The sequence below is a fragment of the Brachyistius frenatus genome, unplaced genomic scaffold (genome assembly GCF_029030835.1).
Source record: "Brachyistius frenatus isolate BFR_SWC_R1_liver_20210118 unplaced genomic scaffold, ASM2903083v1 Contig_48, whole genome shotgun sequence".
In the NCBI taxonomy this organism is placed as follows: Eukaryota; Metazoa; Chordata; class Actinopteri; family Embiotocidae; genus Brachyistius; species Brachyistius frenatus.
Window position 1 is genome coordinate 725076 of NW_027210647.1, and position 19997 is coordinate 745072.

Sequence of the window (19997 nt, forward strand, 5' to 3'; positions counted from 1 at the left end):
TTCTGCGACAGCACATCTGTAAAGACAATGCTGCTTATAAGGGACTCATAGGGGACACACATGCATGCACACAAACACTTATGCATACTGCTGTTAGGACTAAGCAACACTCACGCTTATGCACCCCTTTCATTTGGAAACTCCTCCTCTTTTTGTTATCCAAGAAACATCTTTATTAAATGCATTCAGCTGGCAACCACTTCCACTAACAATTGCCTGCTCTCTCATCCGCCCACATATTAGGCAGAGCAGACCGATTTTTTTCCCCCCTCCTTTGCAATTACCTCCCAGCGGGCCTCATGCCTGGTCTTGAAGGGTGCACTGTGAAGGTGAGAGAGAGTAGAGGAGGGAGTGGCAGCCCTCTTTGTCATTAGGGTTAAACGAAGGGCTACGCAAATGGTGCCTATCACCACCTGTCACATTAGAGTCGCACGCAGAGTGAAGGGTTGTAACCATCCACCCACTTTCCATTTCTACCCCATCCATTTCGATAACCCCATGGGCTCCATCATGATCGGGTAGATATTATCTGCCTCCTAGGAACCAGCACCAGGTGACAAATCTGGATCTGGTTCCTTACCCCTCCAGAGAGCACATCCCAATCCTCCATTCAATATCCCCTATTTGTTCAGAGACCAAGAAGGTCTCAAAGTGAAACTGCTGGCCGGATACGTTGCATATTATAAAAACTCTAGACCTGACACATTTCTCATCATCAGAGTTGCAGCACGGGGTTGGAAGGGATTTACATTTCCTACAGTGCGATTAAGTTATGTGAGGATGTACATAGTAAAGCCCTGTAGATAAAAGGATTTTTGAGGCATGATGTCTTTCAACATACCTTCACACCTGTAATGATATATCTGTGATAATCCGGTATTAGCTGATAACAGGCTCTTGTTCATAGAGAAACAGTGTTCACATTATCCTGTTTACTGAGTACGGCAAACAAGTTTCAAATCCACTGTGCTGTTTGGTTGTCAGGTATTGAAAGTTCTCACTAGCAAAACATTAATGCATAGTCCTTCATATATTCAGATAGAGCATCTCATCTGCACAGATTGTGTTAAACAATTCAATATCACGGCAAAGTGTGTAATACACCCTCCAGTCCACTAGTGGGCAGTGTGTCTTTGTCGCGCTTGACATTGCCTTGGCATGAAAAGAAAACGCACAACACCTGAGGTCATGTGACTGAGGTCATGTGACAAACATCATGCAACGGAGTTCATTAGACAAATTACAAAGCGAGTGAAGTCCCTGTAATGAGGCAGGAAAGGTGGTCTGGTGTAAATTGTGGACTTTCACCCAGGAGGGCTGGGTTTGAGTCTAGGAGAAGGCGACATGGATTTCTTTTAAGCAATGTCATTTTGGTGGGTAACTCTAACCACTTGGTTTTGTTTTCCTAACCCCCCATGGTCCACGAGCCCAAAATGTGACACAGAGATGCTACCCTCTAGTGGACTGGTGGGTGTATTACACATTTTGCCATGATATCGGGTTTTTCAAATTCAAACTGTAAATTAAAATCTCTGCAGTTTGTTTAGTGTGAGGAAATATTATGTTTAGTGATACTGCAGCTACTGTGTACATTTTTTCTATTTTTGTAAAGAGAATAAAATGTTGAACATTTTTGTTGAAAACTGCCTTTTAAGCTCACTCTGAGGGAGGAGGGTAGTTAAGCCTACTCTTGGTCATTTTAGCTACTCTTTTGCATGTTATTTAAATACTCGTTGAATCATTCGCACCTGCTGCACACTGTGATGTGTTTGTCCTACATTGTAGAAAGGCCTAGTTTGCATCGACCTTTCTTTTTTTCATGGGTTCAGTCTTGGTTACAGGAAATGACCAGACTGTCAGAACCATGAGCTGTGCACAATGTAAAGTATGCTATGTTCAACATAAATTAATTTCAGGAGATCCTACATTTAATGCACCTCTCTGAAGGATGCTAAGAAGTAAAAGTACCTGTGGAAACACATGTTGTAACAGTAGTGAGTATTGTAAATGATGATTTGGATGTTATAGTATGAACTCCATGAACTCAGTGAAACCAGAAGAGTGAAGACAACATTTCACCCTCACCTTGGGTGCATGCTGGTGCTTTTAAGGTGCGGGCACATGAGGAAGCTGACAGCGAGCCTGTGATAATGCACTCCGGGGGCGAACCTGCTGTCAGAGCAGGTTTCGTCCTACTGCATGTAATGACGGTGCTGGCTAGCTCTGCATCTGCTGGCACCAAAGCCAGGCATCAGAGCGCACCCAAAGTGAGCTGAGTGCCTCACTCATACCGAGAGCTAGAGACAGGGCTGTAAAAGCATGGTTGAGATCATAAGGGTGTTTCACAAGGATAGATAGCTACTGTAGAATGCAAAGCCAGAGGAAATAAATGAGAGTACAGAGAAAGATACAGTTGGGATAACAAAGGAAGAATGCGCACTGCATGACCTTTCACTATACCAGCTGTGGGGCTTTTTTCCAGTGCTGGTCCTCTCATCTGATGTATAGAAAGTTTCTGTATATTATAGTTGTCGACATGGATTTCTCCTTCACCTGATAGCGAACCTCCCTCTACAGCAACACAGAGCAGAGCACAGGATGGCGAGATGGAAGCGAAGCCATCTTTCATGATCATCACCACCAAATTTCTGCTCTTCCTGTCTCGGATTAGAACAAGTCCCCCTCGGCGGGCATGGGCATGTCATCAAGCCTCTGCGCAGGGATTATAGTCAAGATGATGAAAAACTGGTTGCAAAATGTATGGCGGAGCAGGAAGATTATAAGGGATTGTAGTCTATGCTGGATTGTACTCTGCGCTACGGTAATGATTCAATCGCAGGCAGATGGACACGAGGGTGAGGGTCAACCCGCCTGCATCCAGAAGAAGCCCCAACCCCTTGTGCTGTGTGTTGTTTGTTTGGTGCTGTTGGGATCCAGAACCTCCGTGTTTACGTAATCCGTGGTCACTGATCAGTGTGCGATGACGTAGATCCGGAGTCACTGACGATGGCGTCTCTGCAACTTGAGACATGCTGTTTGGTGTGTAGTAATCAGTGTTTGGCAGTTTTAATCACAAGCTTTTCCTGCCAAGCTCTTAAGCTTGTGGCAGTATTAGGGAGCAGATTTAGCTTCATTCACTTATTTTTGGGACTATTAATATACACTACTTTCTTCTTCGTCTTTTTTTTTTTGCCTCATGGCAGCCCGTCTCGTCTCTCAGCCTAAATATTTCACTAAGTCCCACAATAACTCCTCCTCTAAGTGCTGATATGTCCGCCCATCTTTTCATCCTTCCATCTTAGACTTTCAGACTCCTCAATGACAATCCACTGTTTGAATTCCCCTCACACTCCCGTCTGTCAGGTACATAGGAACATTTTGTTTTTGTCTCTGTGCTCATCTATCATTCACTGGCAACTCTTCAGATGTTGCCTTTTGTGTTCCATGGAAACAGAGTTGCATTTGCATTTAAGAATATTCCCGTTGTGGTTTTCTCTCGGTGCTGATGTCGCCTGTCTCCTTCACAAAGAGCAAAATGAGCACTGCATCTCGAAGCAATAGAACCAACTCTTGGAGTCAGCACCGGTCAAACTCAAACTCACTGCGGTATACTTTCAGCCTCTTTCGCTGTATCATCCTGCACTAACTGTGTGTGCAGCAAACACTTTTCTGCTGTCTCATCACCAGGTACCCACAGCAAATCATTGCAAGGTGGGCCGCAAGTTCTGTGCAGTGACTCTTGACTCCCGAGTGGTGAGTGGAGGGGAAGGAAGAAGTTGGTGGCAAAATTAACAAGTAAAATTGTGTGAAATTATTCCTTCTGTTGGTGCAACCTGCCGCGAGGGTACGGAGAACTTTTAGAATCAGCCTCTGGCACCTGCGGAGGTGGCCCAGATGTACACAGAAGAATAGGTGAAACGGTGATACTGAGTAATGTGGACAAGTGTTTCAGCTCACACTCTTCCAGGAAATATTGTTAGAAAGTTTGCATTCCCTTCGTGATTCAGTGTGAAATTGCAAGTGCCAAGCAGCAGAACCTTTCAATGACCAAATGGTCTCCAAATCAACTTTCTATTATAGATGAAGCAGAAATTTTGAAGAGTTTCTTTTTTCCTTAACTAAGACCTTCTTTTTTTTTTTTTTTTTCAAAATCTTGCTGTTTGCCTTAACCACACAGGCACTCTTTTCTCTGCTGATAGTCACAAAAAGATGGGAACTAGATATACAAAATAAAACATCCATTTAAATATATACACTTACATAGCACACAAAGCTCCTTAGTCCCCGGTCCCTCCTCTACCTTTGAATGGCTGCAGTGCTGCACAAATGAGGCAGAGCAGCTGCTCTTTTAAGATGGCTGGTTTAATTTCTCCAGCTGACGGGTGCTCCTTGTCAACAGGTTATTATGCTTCTCCTAAATAGGTTGGACTGCACATTTTTCAGCACGCAACTACTGAGCTAAAAAGCTACATTCCGATGTGATAAAGTCTGGTTTCAGGATGGAGACCACTGCCTTGTTTTATATCCAGACGAAATCAAGTTTGCAAAGTGGATTTCTGTCAAGGTTATGAAACGTCAGACTGAAAAAGTAGTGCTTTCTTCCCTCTGCTGCCAAACAAAGTCTATTAAGGTTTAATTACTGTGAATATTCTAGACTTTTTTTTCTATTTGTTTACTCTCTGGATTGAACTTGGATGACCTTAAGACTGTCTGAATTATTACTGCCGAGTGTCTTTATCAACTGCCTAATCGGAGCCTCTAGCTTTATCTGTCATCTCCAATCAGGTTTTCTGGGTTGACAGACCATCAGCTGTATGATCCCCCCTCACCTACTGTGCACGCCATGTCTGCTGATCAATGCAAGCCAGGCTTTTTGGAGAGGGAGGAGGCGAGGGATTCGATAACACTGTGTGCGGTGTGTAATCTCATCTGAGAGGCTGTCATATCAGATGGGACTGCTGCACTGACACGCCACGCTCTCTCAGAGTGGCAAATTACATTGCTGCAATTAGATTGATGTGTGTTCTGCTTGAAGTCTGGAACCTCTCTAATCACGTCTGGACAGTGTGCATTGTGTGTTTTTTTTTAGGGAGGAGATTAATCTGTGTAAAATGCTGTGCTGATTGTCTTTATTGTCTTTGACACTTAAAGTGTATTGATAATCCTTGTGAAAGCTAGTCATCTAACATTTAATCCTTTTTCCAAACTGAAATATTAACATTCAGCATATTTGGTGGCCTTATTGGAGCTGTACTTGCAGACATGGTTGCCTTCATGTCTGCGGTTAAATTTTCACTTTTAAAAAACAAAGGCGTTTTCGGACGTTAAGTCAAAGACTGTACCGGTATAATGTACGGTGCACACGTTTCATGTTGAATCTATCCCACCCTTTTACCACAGCTGATCATGATCATCTCAGCTAGTCATATAAAATCCACAAAGATTTACACAATTTCCAAAAGAAAAATGACCTGTCCAAAGGCTTTGTTCAGCCTGCAGGTAAATCAGATTTGTTTCTCAGGTCAGATCTTTAGGACAGACTGTCCGCACTGTTAGAAGTGACTGGATCGGATCTAGTGTGTCCAGACATCACCAAGCTATCTGCATGGATTGCTGTGGTAACGATATACGTGCAAGCCAGGCTGACGCGGCTTTCCAACACGGAAGAGGCCACACACAATTTATTTCAGCTAGCACCTGTTGTTGTCATTGTCTTCCATAGTGCCAAAATCTACACTCTATGACAGCTCTGCTAGCGGTAGCAGAGATTCTGCTCTCTCTGAAAATGACGTCACGTAGTGTGTTGTGAGTGACACAAGAAATCCAACTGGAATCGCATCTTAAACCATCTCTAAATGTGCCTTGGTTTCGGTTAACAAAAAAATAAAATGGTTTTCTGCTCTCCAGACTTTCAAAAATCCATCCAGATACAATCTGGATATGAAAAAACAGGATTGGGGCTGGCAGTCTGAACAAAGCTTATCTATTTCTAAATTATGAAATTTCACTATCAGGTTATACAAAATAACTGTGTTACAATTTTCTAGGCTTACCTGAAACTGACATCATCTCTCTAAAGCTTCGCACCTCAAATAAATTAAAGTACAGCAGGAGTCAATGACAGATTGATACCATCTCCCTTTGCTACTTATCTGCCTGGTGCAACATGCTGAGACTAAACATTGATATGCTCCAAAATAATGGATTCCTGCTGTTCACTATTCCAGTTGAAGCCTCTGGCTCAGTCGACTCCTCGTCTGCAGGCCTCATAATGACACAAATTTATTTTGACTCCGCCTCTAATATCCTTTGATTTATCAATGCTCTGTCCCTTCCTATGTCTCGCCAACAACACTGCTGTCGCTCTGAAAAGCAAAAAGCATCATTACATGCAAGTCCTTTTGCCAGGCAGCTCTACAGTTTTATTACCATAATAGGGAAAATGGAAACAATGACGGGGGCCGAGGGGCAGCTGTGTGGGGTGAGATGGGGTGCAATCACAATTGGACGCCTCTAATTTTGTCTGTTCTGAGTGCTGCAGGGAGTGGAGTCGTGTGATTTTCTTTGTTGTGTATGTGCACACATGCTAAGCATGAGATTTATATGCGTGGTTGTGGTAGCCATGGCAGCAGGGAAGTCTTACAGATGCATTCACAGCACAAGGAAGTATTCCTCTTAATTTTTTTGGACACGTGTAGTACTTGCTGCATTCAAATGGATCTCCTGAACTAAGTGGTTAAGGCAGGGGTCTTCAACGTTTTTCAGGCCAAGGACCCCCAAACTGATAGAGAGATGGAGCAGGGATCCCCTACTATATATATATGTATAAAATTGTGTTTTATATTAAACTGGGCCTAGTGCCATGTATAAACATACCTTGTTATTGTGCATTCAATACTAAGCTAAGCTCCAGGCTAGTCTCGCGCTGTGAGTGAACCGGTGTCCAGCTTGAGAGAGCTCCTGTGTGTCGCTGAATGTGTGCATTTCTGACATTTCTGCCTCCATTTATTCATTCGCTACAATATGTTGGATTCATGTTAATGTGTATTTAAAGACATTTAAATTTGTGGGAAAAAAATTGGGGGGAAAAATATTTTTAAAAAAATGAAAAAGTGTCAAATCAACCAAAAATTTCACGAGCCCCTGCAGTACCTCCGCGGACCCCCTGTTGAAGACCTCTGGGTTAAGGCATAAAAATGCTGTTGCTCGGCAATGGCGACGTGAACGGCGTCTAGAGGCCACAGAGGTTAACAGTTTAGCAAGCTAACAGGGCTTGGTTTTTTTGAAAGGCATGGAGGGAAAAGATGGGGCTGTTGGGAGGATCAACATTTTCCTGCGTTGTAGGCTATTATCTAAGTTAAGAAGACAAACTCTACATGAATAAAATGACAATATATTAGCTTAACATCCAACGAAAAATGAATTTCCATCGCCTTTGCCGTTTCCGTAAATGTCAGTAAACATGTCACAACTCAGGTCTTTTGAGTTCTGACGTTGTGAATACCACAAGATATTCATATGGACTCTTTTCGTGCACACAGTAAATATGACCCCATTTCAACGCAGTAACTGACTCTAAGAGCTGTAGTTAATGTTCTTTGTTAATTGACAGTCAGCAGTCTAATAAGTTATGTTCAATACTTCTTTGTAACTGAGGCACCGGACACTTCAGGAAAACAGAATAGATGAAGAAATAGTAGTTATATGGTAGTGGACATTATAAATCTCTGACATCCTCTGATGAAGATCATGTGATATGATCGAAAGCTCGAATGATTGAAACTAGAACAAAACAGATGACAGGAGTTGTGAATGGACTGAAGGCTACACAGCATATTCCTGCATCCGAGTTCAAGGTGATTTTAATGTACAGGAACTTTGGTTTTTACATAAATAATCTGTCATCAATCCGCCTCTATACAGTATTAGTTCATAACACGTTACAAATCAGTGGTGCAGCAGCCTGTGTCTCTTTGTTTTTTTTGGCCACTTTGCTGATAGCTGAGCTGTTTTCTGAGCCTCCCACCTCCCTTCTTCATCTTCCACTGCACTTGTCTGGACAGGGGTGCTACATCAATGTCTCTCACACAACACAGCTATGCATATTCCTTGAAGCAGGGTCAGCTTTGCTTAGCCTCATGATTTAAACAATGCGTTTCAGTAAACAGACCTCTCCAAACAACTCTGTCTCTCTCTGGTTGTCACCTGCTCCTCCAGGTCCGCTTTAAATACGCCTCTAAAGAAAAATGAAACTGAAGACCAGGTAATGAGTTATTTGGAGCTGACGTCAGTGCCCTCTTAGTCATTTTTGCAGTGTTAAGACTAGATTTTCTCAAAGGTTGATTGGAAGCACTTTGCAGGCACAATTTGTCCAGTGCAAAAAGAACAAATTGTGCAGTCTGGATTGAAAGTGAGGATTCAATTGAACATGTCTAACGAGCCCCATGTATGCACCCTTGTTCTGTGAAGTCACTGGAAGAACAGTCTTTACTATGTTAATCAGTGGGATTAGTTTCCCTGACTTACATCTTGTAGCAAGGATAGGATAGGATCTGGACGTGGGGATCTAATTTTACCTGCTGTAGAAGAAGGTTCCCTCTAATTGTGTCTCTGTCTGTTTCTGATGGCTTATCTTTGGGCGATCACCAAGCTGCAGTCAGAGATACCTTTGGGTGTGTTGGGATGCCTATAGAACAATAGCTGCAAATAAAGGTAGACAAATCAAGGTCAAAGCCAAAGTAAACCAACAATACAGTAATTTATGCAAAGGATTAATTTATTTTAAGTAGCTGGGCAGTATAGAGAAAATCAATTATTAAGATATTTTTGGGCAAATTCTTGATATCAATGTTGCGACAATACTGTAAGGATGTTGACACAATTTGATTTTTGATAAATAATCATCAATAATGTAGATGTAAGAGGCTAAAAGTAAATAACAGAACAGCTAGAACAGGCTGGTAAGTTCAGTAAAATGCCTTCACTTTACTGTAATGCACCCTTCAAAGGCAAGAAAAACACAAAACGTATGCCATATCACCACATTGTATCCAAAATATGAGACATGTTGTCTCCTAGTATTGATATCATAGTATCTAAGCTCTATTTGAAAGTATTGTCAAAGACATGCCGTAGAGCTGGTTAGATGTTAAAAATGTAGTCATCAAAATTAAATTAAAGTATTAGTTAAAATTTCAAAAACACATTTTTCCCGTAAAACTTCCTTCAGTTTTAATTGATGGCCAGAAATCTTCTCAGCTGCAAATCAAAAGAAGTAGATTTTCTGGACTAATGTTTTTTTTTTTACCTGCTCTGTCAGATTTGGATAAAATAGAACCAAAATCTACAAAGCCTGCTCAATGTTATCAGTTTCATATCGATTTATATCTGTTCGGTCCTCATGTTTGAAGTTGATTTGATGAACAGACCAAAGATTCACTCAATATAACCAAATTTAACCTGCTACAATTTCATGTGTGTCAGATACTCATGGAATAATATATATATATATATATATATCCACTGTACCAATAATGTGAGTTATGGTTAAACAGCACTTTCACAGACCGCACCACATTATGGCGGTCAAACAAAAACTTGTATAAAAAATGTCTACATCAAAACTAAATATACATCGGTTTTGAGATTGAATATGTTCAACCTTTGTCTGTCAGAAGGGATTTTACAAGAGGTCCTTCAAAATAAATTACACAACACATTGTTTATAACTGCACCGAGCGACACTCACAAGCACTTTCTGAACTGGCGCTCAATTAGGAGGACGACGTCATTTGTCTTTGCCTCTCAAAGTAAATCATGCTTTATAAAATAATGATGGTTATATCTCTATGGTGAAGGTGGCCTTAGGTTTGGCACGAACATGATTTAGAGAAAGATCTTTGTTAAAGTAACAACAACACCTTAGTTTGGGTTTAAATGAATACTTCATGAAGATTGGCGGACGTCATGGTTGCAATGCACTTGGTTAACGTTAAGAAATGATGACAGTCATCTTCACCAGAGTTGACTGTCAGAGACAATAATCCCTGATCCACCCAGCCTCCTTACTGCGTGAACTTTTATCGCTGTGATTCTCGACTGGGCTCAAACTAAACGTCTTTGTTTTCAGCAGCAGTGAAATTGTGTCAAAGTCGACTCTGCTGCTGCAGTAAAAACCTGGCTGAGGTACAAAGATAAGGTGAACTTTACATACCGTAATATGCATCAACAGTGAGACTACATCCAGTTGATCCTCTCTCCTCTTTCATTATTGACATTTCTTGACTTATCTGACATCTTCTCCTCAAGGAGACTAATGCACACAGTTGGTATTCCAGCCCTCTAGAAAAAAGTCCATCTTGATTGATGGACATGACATTTGGCGCCCCCTGTTTCATGTTATGCTCAGTAACCCTGCTTTATCCTACTCCCTCTAAACTTCCCTTCCTCTCCCTCCGCCGCTGCTCTGTTGGTGCTCTTCATCAAAAGTCCACTCACCTACAGAGTCATCTCCTTAGTGCACTTGATCTGCGGTGCTAACCGTGTGCCTCGAATAACAAACAGCTAGATATCCTTAGCATCACACAGACACAGCAGTTTGCTAATCCTGTGTCTCTGGTGCCAGGTAGCATTAGCGCTAACAAGATGCTCATTGGCCCTGCAATTGATAATTGGATACTGACAACTGCTGGTAACGGGGCAGTGTAATTAGTTTGAATCCCGGTGTCGACATCAATTAGATTCACTTTGATGACGTTAGCGAGACGTTTTACAGTATTAACCACATCTATAGTATTATATTATTAATTCAACTTAAAATTCCCAGATTTAAAAAAAATAAACTGTGTTAGATAAAAAGTGTTTTTTCCGTGGGTGTATTAAAATACCCCATCTCTGAAATCGGATCTGTTCTTATCTGGTCAACGATGTTGCACTTTGAGTGTACTTAGTCAATGGAATTTACAATCCGGTCATTGGATTTCATTTCAGGAATATCATCATATATTTTGCATTCATATCGTAAAGTATGTGCTGGTTAAATTAAATTAAAGCAGAAATGTTGCCTCTGAACTATCCCCTGGGGGATTAGATAAGTGTACCCTAATACATATACATCAGTTGTGTGTGTGTGTGTGTGTGTGTGTGTGTGTGTGTGTGTGTGTGTGTGTGTGTGTGTGTGTGTGTGTGTGTGTGTGTGTGTGTGTGTGTGTGTGAGAACATTTAGAGAATTTAGTGTGTGTACCCTAATACATATACATCAGTTGTGTGTGTGTGTGTGTGTGTGTGTGTGTGTGTGTGTGTGTGTGTGTGTGTGTGTGTGTGTGTGTGTGTGTGTGTGTGTGTGTGTGTGTGTGTGTGTGTGTGTGTGTGTGTGTGTGTGTGAGAACATTTAGAGAAAAAGAGAGGAAGCCAGTAATTTCAGGACACAAACATTCTGCAGCGAGTGATTGATCATGTGGGCGCGGGCCGTCTAATGTAACCACGCTGACCGACATCGACTGGCCTGTGACAGCAATGATGAATGAACATCCACCGGCCAATGTCTTACTAATGGCTTTCCATGTACTATGCGTGCCTGCACATACACACTCAAACACTTCTCACTTGCTCATGTGCACGCTTCATTTCTGCTTTCTACTTCTGATTCTCAAAGAAATGAGTACGTAGGTGTATTCATTCGTGTTCATGTTAAACTGGGGTTACGTAATGTTTTAATCAGTATTGGGTATTGATCGTTTTCTCTCCTTTTACCTTACAAATAACAAGTATTTAGTTTAATAGCCTGATAATATTGCATTTTTAAGTGTGAAACATTCAAACCAGTCCAGAAACTATTATTGATGAATTAGTTAGTTGCTAATTTTGAATCAGCTACATTTTTATATTAATGTACCCTTGTAGAATCAATAAAGTATCTATCTATCTATCTATCTATCTATCTATCTATCTATCTATCTATCTATCTATCTATCTATCTATCTATCTATCTATCTATCTATCTATCTATCTATCTATCTATCTATCTATCTATCTATCTATCTATCTATCTATCTATCTATCTATCTATCTATCTATCTATCTATCTATCTATCTATCTATCTATCTACTCATGCATGTTTCCATACTTGACAGTTTGAATGCACTGAAAATATTAAGTATAAGTACAGAAGTATGCAATTTGACTCACAGCCCATAGAGTTTGGAGCAGTTGGCAGCTTTGCCCAGTTGGTTATCCAGCTTTTTTCTGTGGGTGATTGGTCATTATGTATTTGTAGATAATACTCGAATGGCTGCTGCTTTCTGTTTATGTTCGTGTGTTCTGTTTCGTTCAGGCATTATCGGATGCATCCTCAGTCTCTAAATAAAGATTTTGTTTACTGTTTGTTTATTTTTTAGCCTTGCTAGGCATTACATATGATTCTAAGGGCATCACGGAGGACATTAGAGTGCATGAGATGCAAATTGAGACCTTGTTGTCATGAATGTCAGTCTGTGCATGTATATCAGTCTTTATAAATACACAGTAGAGCACACCTATCGCTATTGTCTTCAGAGGATCCCTCAGGCCTCCTTCCATTTATAGCAAAGGGCTACAGAAATAAATAGGGTCTTAGAACATGGAAGTTGAAGGAGTACACCATGATGGATTGATCTGCTCCGTCTATCCTCAGAGTCAATCAATCATCTTAGCCTCGGTGGTGTTTTCAAGAGGAATTTTCCACACACTGTTTTGCCTGCAGCCACAGAGAGCTACTTCTGGGTATGGATAACCACAGGGCATTAGATATCTGATTACACCCCTCCACTCAGTCGTCACCCTCACTATTTGTCACAGTATAAAGATAAGGGCTGCTCAATAAGAAGACTTAAAAAAGGTTCTTACCCTCCTAAGAGAGTAAAAGTTTGAGTTACATCTGAAAATATGCTCGGTTTTCCTTCCTTAACATTAATAGATGCAGGAAATCTTTCTGATATGATACACCAACATACAGTATGTTACAGTGCCGGGGTTAACAACCTCAGCAGATGGTCCTCTAGTTATGTAGACTCCATGGGTCTAGCTCGAGGCTAGCGCTGCCCCCTTACTGACAACACGATGTGGACTGCCACCAGGCAAACGACAGCAGACGAGTCTTCAAAGGGCGTGTGATATATGACGACTGGCACGGCGAGCTTGTGAAGCCAACATGCTTGGTGTGAAGCACTGTAACAAAAGTAGTCCTGCAGTGTGGCTTTACGAGACAGCTTCACGCCACACCAGAAATACCTCTGGATTTATCGCCAAAGAGTATGACACCCATCAGTCAGTTAAGTCAAGTCATTGATCCCTCGTCCCTCGTGCCCTTTGGCATCCGAGCTGACCTCATCAGCTAATCCATAAAGCTATGGCAATAAGTTGAAAGGTCAGTGGTGATGTGGAGGGTTTTGAGTGCAGCTACATATACTGCATGGGCAGTTTGAGTCACAGGGTGGACACTGACAGGAATTAAAATCTTTAAGAGGATGAAAAGAGCGGAGATGTTGATCGAGACTGACAGAAACCAACCCGTCGACAGTCAGAGTTTGATGTCTGTTCTCAATAATTTAGATCCCATTAGACATAATCAACTTCAGTTGTCAATTGTAGATCATAGTCTCAACATTTTGTCTCAACTAAAATGAACTGAAGACAGAAAACTCTTCACTACAATTCATTATTTTCACTATTTGTTGGTTTCTTGGCATGAAGGCAGCAGAAAAAGACAAGTTTCATCAAAGAAACCCACTTGAGAACTTGAGTGTTTCTATGTTCTGACATTTGTTAAAACATAATAAATCATTTTCTGGTTCAACCTGCATTAATTGACTTTTGACTGCCACCTGGAGGTATAAAAAACAACAACTATACTAAGCAAACAAAGTCTATGCTAATGAGCTAAAATGGCAAACTTGTCAGCAGTTAGTTGTCCATTTAGACATCCAGCAGATATGAGCAACTTTTGCATTTATTTGGAATCAAGTTTGTGTTCAAACGTACGACCAGTGTTGCACTGCATCAACTCCTGATGGAAATATCAGATACTTGAGCTATAAAAATGCTCCATTAGTCCTGCTTATCTTTTGTTTTGTGCTGGGTAGGTTGTGTATGTCCAGATTTTAGAGTTTTGTTTTTTTTTCTTTTTGAAAACCGTTGCCTACCGTGTGTGAAAATGGCACCAAAAGAGCAGCGACAATGAAACAACAAAGATGTCTGCCTATAACTGCAAAACAGTGAATTCAAAGATGCTAAAGTGCTCAGAAGGGAAACTGTAGAATTCATGAAATGTTTCTGTTCATCATTACAAGTGAATCCATTCACGTGGCCTTTTGATTCATTGTGAATACAAAAATGTTGACAATAAATTATCAGCTTAGACCTAAACAATTAGAAAATAGTAAGGACTGATGAGAACAGGATCCTGAAAGACTGCAAGAGACTTGTTTAATTTTCCAGATTTGTATTTTGTCGCCCTGAGGTATAGTTAACATTTGCATATTTGGAGTGGTTTAAAAATAATTCTTGATAAAAAAAAACGAAGTCTTTGATGTGCCAGGTTGCTGAACGCTTGCATCAGATCAATCCAGCCATCTACTGTAGGTTTTCATCACCTCTTTCATTTAACCAGGTCAGTTTCCACTCGGTTGCATTTTTTCCCCACTAATCTTCCATCTGAGCCCAGGAGCAGTTTAATCCACTATTTTAGTCACAGTTTCTTGTTATCAAACTTCCAAACCATAATTTTCCCTTCGACTCTTTTACAGTAATTCATTAAGGATAATGTTTATTTTTTTCCTTTGTGTCGCACTGTCTGTGAGGCTCAGCTGCATTTGCATAATATTTGGTCATATGAGAATGAAAATGGGCTGTGCAATCTCTCATAAGGCCACCAGGATGGAATAAACATCCCTTAGTATTTTTCATTTAGTTGGTGAAAAGAAATTAATAGCTTTAAATGAGATTCATAAAGACAAACACTCACACAGTAACTGCAGACACACACACACACACACACACACACACACACACACACACACACACACACACACACACACACACACACACACACACACACACACACACACACACACACACACACACACACCTATTTCCTACTCTGTGACATTTACACACAGTTTAATGGTGGAAACACGTCGACTCTATGTAATCCAGGAGCAGCTGCTAAATGTTTGCAATAATCAGTATATCAGTCCTTTTTTTCACCCTCTGCTGCTTGATTCCTAAATGACTTGACTTTCATGTTACAGTGATGGATGCTTTTTAGCAGAGGCTTTTAATCTCCGAGAGAGGATGCGTTTCATGTGGGCCACACAAAGCTATTTTTCATTCAACATCACTGCGGTAATTACAGAAGCTCAGCGTGCGAGGAACTTTTATGTTTTGTTTTTTATCACACAAGCTGTCAAGTTACTGTTGCTCATCAGAACATTAGAGGTTTGGGGTTCAATCTCGCAGTTATATCTTTCTAAGAACTCGACTTGCGCAACAATCCGATCAGTTATTTGCTGCATTCACTGCATTGCTGTCTTTTATAAATCTTATCAAAAAGTCTCTTAAAAAAAATTCTACAGAGGAAACATCAGGCGGGTGGATCCCTCACAACCTCAGGGATTAGTGATTGAAATACCTTAGTGTCAATGTGATGCACAGACCAAACAAATACTACACAACATGGGGTTGGATGTGTGTGCATGTTGTGTGTATAGATGGGTTTTATAGGAATAATTGATCACTGTTAGGTATCTGGTACGGGTTAATTTTGAAGCTATTGGGGCAGCTTTAACTCATCGCCTCAAGCTTCAATTCCTCAACTTTGCTAGCAACAATTCGTCTTGCTTCATCTCGTCCTAACCTCAAGGTGATCACACTTAGCCACCCCCACTGTTCCCTGATTGAACTACCCTTCAGGGTGGCTGAGCGAACCTTTATGCAAACAGGGTTTTCAGACTATAATCACAGTGAAAACTGTAGATGTGAGCAGCAGGCAGTGGACACGGGCTAATATTATCGATGCAACAGCTGACGTTTGCTGCTGCTAAACTTACCTTATAATTTAGTAGCTCTACAGGAAGTATTTCCTCTCACCAGTGTGGAGAGGAGGATTGATTACAGCAATCTATACATCTTTCAGTGTACACAGAGTATGTGAAAATTGTAGCCTGAAGAAATCTGAACATATAAGGCCTATTCATACAAAAAACCTCTATGACATCATGAAAAAAAAGAGATGTGGGTGTGTATAAGGTTGTCAGGAATGTTTTTTTTGTTGGCTCTGTGTTGCAAATTGTTGCACTAGTTGCATGCTGAATTTTGGGGAAATGTACTGCGTTTATTGTTTTGATATTTTCATTGAAAAAAAAAAAAGCCCACAACAACAAACAGAGCTTCAAATGTGATTTTCCTCACTGGCTTGTCTTTGTCTCAATGAGTGCTAACTCAGTTCTCATTCATTTTGCAGGTGGCCTGAGAGGAGCATCCATCATTGATTCACTGGACACACTGTACATTATGGGATTGATGGAAGAATATAATGATGCCAAGGAGTGGGTGCAGACCAGCCTGGACCTAAATTCGGTGAGTTTCATACATTTTCATTTTTGTCACTTACTTCAAACTCAGTTGGGACCACTGACCCAAGATCAGGCTCAACTTCGCTCTTACCAAATAGTAACATAATGAAGTTTTCAGCAGTGGCCTTCCAGTGCATGCTGGATTGATTTCAAGCTGGGCTTTTGTGCTCTAACAGCAACATTGTGTCCACTGAGTTGGACAGTTTTCCAAAGCTCAGGACATTTCAGCAGGAATCAAAAGCGTCCTGTGTGGCCACCGGCCACGCCGTGTTACCGACTGATGGGATTCTCTGCCGCGCTGAAAAGTCTTTATGGGCCAGAACATTTTATAAATAAAGGAGAGAGGAGAGAGAAGGGGACTAAAGGATGTTTTCAATAAAAAAAATTGTGGGAGACAGGAGGCACAAAGAGGCCACGACCCTTTCACTGAGCGAGTCGGTAATGACCAGGTCGGGAACAACTGAGGGTTGCCAGTTCTGATATCATGTTGGATTGAGTGGAGGCCAGTGAGAGTGCCAGCGAGGGCAGGGCTTTGTGTGGTTTGCTGCTAACAGTCAAGCGTGTGAGCCAGTTTGTCGGTGGTTTTTTAAGTTGTGTAAATGAGAGAGGTCATGTCTGGGCCACCTCTGAGTCACATGTTCCACCAACTGTAATAAATACATAATGCTGTGCAATTACACGAAGCTTGCAAACACAACTGTCACACTGTCTGTCAATGTGGTGTTGCAGATGCTAGGCAGTAATTATACCAATTCACTGCCTGATATGACAGCATGTTGAATGTTTCAATTTTGGGTTGCTTTGTTTGCTGACAAAATGTTTCTCAATTTGCATTAAAAACACTTGTTTATTTCAAGTATCTTACTAAGAAAACAAGCCCTGACTATATTGGACTTGTGTGCACATGAGGCCTGTAGCACTGAATTGTGTGGGAATATTATTAAGCCAGCAGTTGTGCACACATATTTATTCCACTGGGAAAGCAGCCCTAGTTTATAATCAGGGCTAAAACACTCTTGCAATGTGCTTCTCTCCCGTGGAGCTCAGCACAATCTTGATCACTGGCAGTTTTAAGGCCATAAAGAAATGCACAGTTAGTGTTCATTTCCCCCACACATCAAAGGAAAGCTTCAGTTTTCAGCTTTTATTTTTCTTACTAATGGCACACACACACATACACACACACACACACACATACACACACGCACACAGATACATATGCATTGTGAAAGGGAGACATGGAGAGAGGCATGATAAACACACAAAAAGACAGCCTTTGTGGTTTTTGCCAGATGATTATCAACTTTGACTGGAGCTGCAGCTACTGGCTGTGTCAGCCTGAGCGGAGACAGCCAGTAATGGCAGCCGCTGACAAACAGCCACAGTGTCCCCAATCATAAAGACAACAAATACAGATTTACACTTTACAGTGCAATGCATCACGGGTGCCATCCGCCACGATCTGTCTACCCCGTCTCCCCCCTCAACCCTGCATCAGCGGAGGGGGAACTCCCTCTTCATATCAGACGTGACCCTTCAATGACAGTTCAGATTCCTTCTCCAAATATTTGGATATTTTAAGGGTAAATAATTTACATGTCCTAGTTAGAGGGCAGTTTCGTGTCCTGAAAGATATGCTTACACATCAGATTCTTTTACATCTCGTGTGAACATCTTTGGGCAGTGGCTAAATGAAAGCGCTTCTGTCATCTCATCTGAAAATGAATCAGGCAGTTTTACAACATTTCAATTCAATATTCATCTATGCACATTTATTAATTTGATGGGGTTATTTTTGTATGTGAAGCATGGCAACACAGAAACACACCGACAGACATGCAGATACACACGCACACAGACACGCACACACTCATCTGCAGGTCTACTGTACATAGAGAAGTAGTGTACTAGATATTAAATAGCTGCAACGCCTCAGAGAGTATGCAGTCCTCTTGACAAACATTTATTTGTCACATTATATCATCATTTTGAAAATGACCCACCTTGCGAAGAAATGACACTGACTCAAGATACAGATTGTCAAATGCAATGGTTCAGCAAGCTTGCCATGAGCTTCCGGAAATTTTCTGATGTTCTAATTTTATCAAAATACCACCTAAGGAAATATATGCAGAATAGAAGCAACTGCTGGAAAAATTTTAGCACTTGAAGTCAAACAGTATGCTCATTGTTTAAACCCAAAGTCTAGACACTTCTGCCTGTTTTTAATACAATAAAGATGTTTTTCTTTACTGAGGCATAAGTTTTGGATTATAATTGTTATTTTTATTTGAGTATTCTAAAGCTTACAATATAATCAGATTATTAAAATGTGGATGTGTTCTGTGTGGTTTGTTAGAAGTGTTCCATCAGCCAAGGATCATTTTCATTTTATTGCGGATCATTTATTTGCTTTACATTAAAGTAATGGTATTCAGTAGATGGATTTTTGCCATTTTAATGTCCTCAGGTCGGGCGCTTAAATGCCTTTTATCTTTGGGTCAGTGCTTAGTTCTACACAAGACATCCCATCTGTGGCAGACCATTTATTGTCAAATTTATCCTGACATAGCCTTATTTTTATTCTGGTGATCTTGGTGTTTAATGTTTTAAGCAGATACGGCATACCTGCCCTATCTGATTCAGACTTAAATACACACGTATTATACATCCGCCGCTGATTATTATGGTCAGTTTGTTCTTTCTATGGTAATTAACCCAAACATAATTGTGAAATGCTTCACTTTTATTTGTATTTTCAACAAATGGGTTTAGTAAGGCGGAAAGAAAAGATTTTAAAACTGTGCCAAATGAACAAATACACACGTATTTAAGTCTGATTAAGATGTACAGAGTTAGTCAAAAACATGTTTTATGAATAAGAAAAATTATAGCAGCTAGGAACTGTGCTTGTATATACTCAACAATTATTCTGTCTTGAATCCAGTGTTGTGTGGCAGGTTGTGTTTTACGGAGATGGCAGTGTTTTTCAAGGTTCTTGTCACAGAATAATGTATTATTACAGACTATTTCATCAGTCACATACAGTAGCATAAGTAGAAAGAGATGCATGCACAAGGAGGGACTTTCATGCAGGCATTGTTCTTAATTACATTGCAGTGTCACCAGATGCAGTCAACCACACTGCAAAGCACTTTGTCAGACTCATCTGTTCAGGCCTGTCTGTCATCCGGAGCTCAATGCGTAGTGACAGCCAGTCTATAACTTGTTAGCAGTGAAACAAGGACAGACAGACAGACAAGGACAACGTTACAGTACACACTGGACAGCGTTCACGGGTAGGTTGCAGCCCGTTTCTGCCCACCAAGAGGCTCAGACATCCGCCGCTGATTATTATGGTCAGTTTGTTCTTTCTATGGTAATTAACC

The 19997-nt window shown here is 40.8% G+C and overlaps 1 protein-coding gene across 1 annotated transcript in view; it reads left to right on the top strand.

The window, feature by feature from the left end:
- Positions 1 to 19997, top strand: part of LOC138623970 (mannosyl-oligosaccharide 1,2-alpha-mannosidase IA) — a 188048-nt gene that overhangs the window by 95356 nt on the left and 72695 nt on the right. Inside the window, exon 3 of the mRNA XM_069703790.1 lies at positions 16497 to 16612. Coding sequence (XP_069559891.1) covers positions 16497 to 16612 — 116 coding nt within the window. The remainder of the gene's footprint in view (positions 1 to 16496; positions 16613 to 19997) is intronic.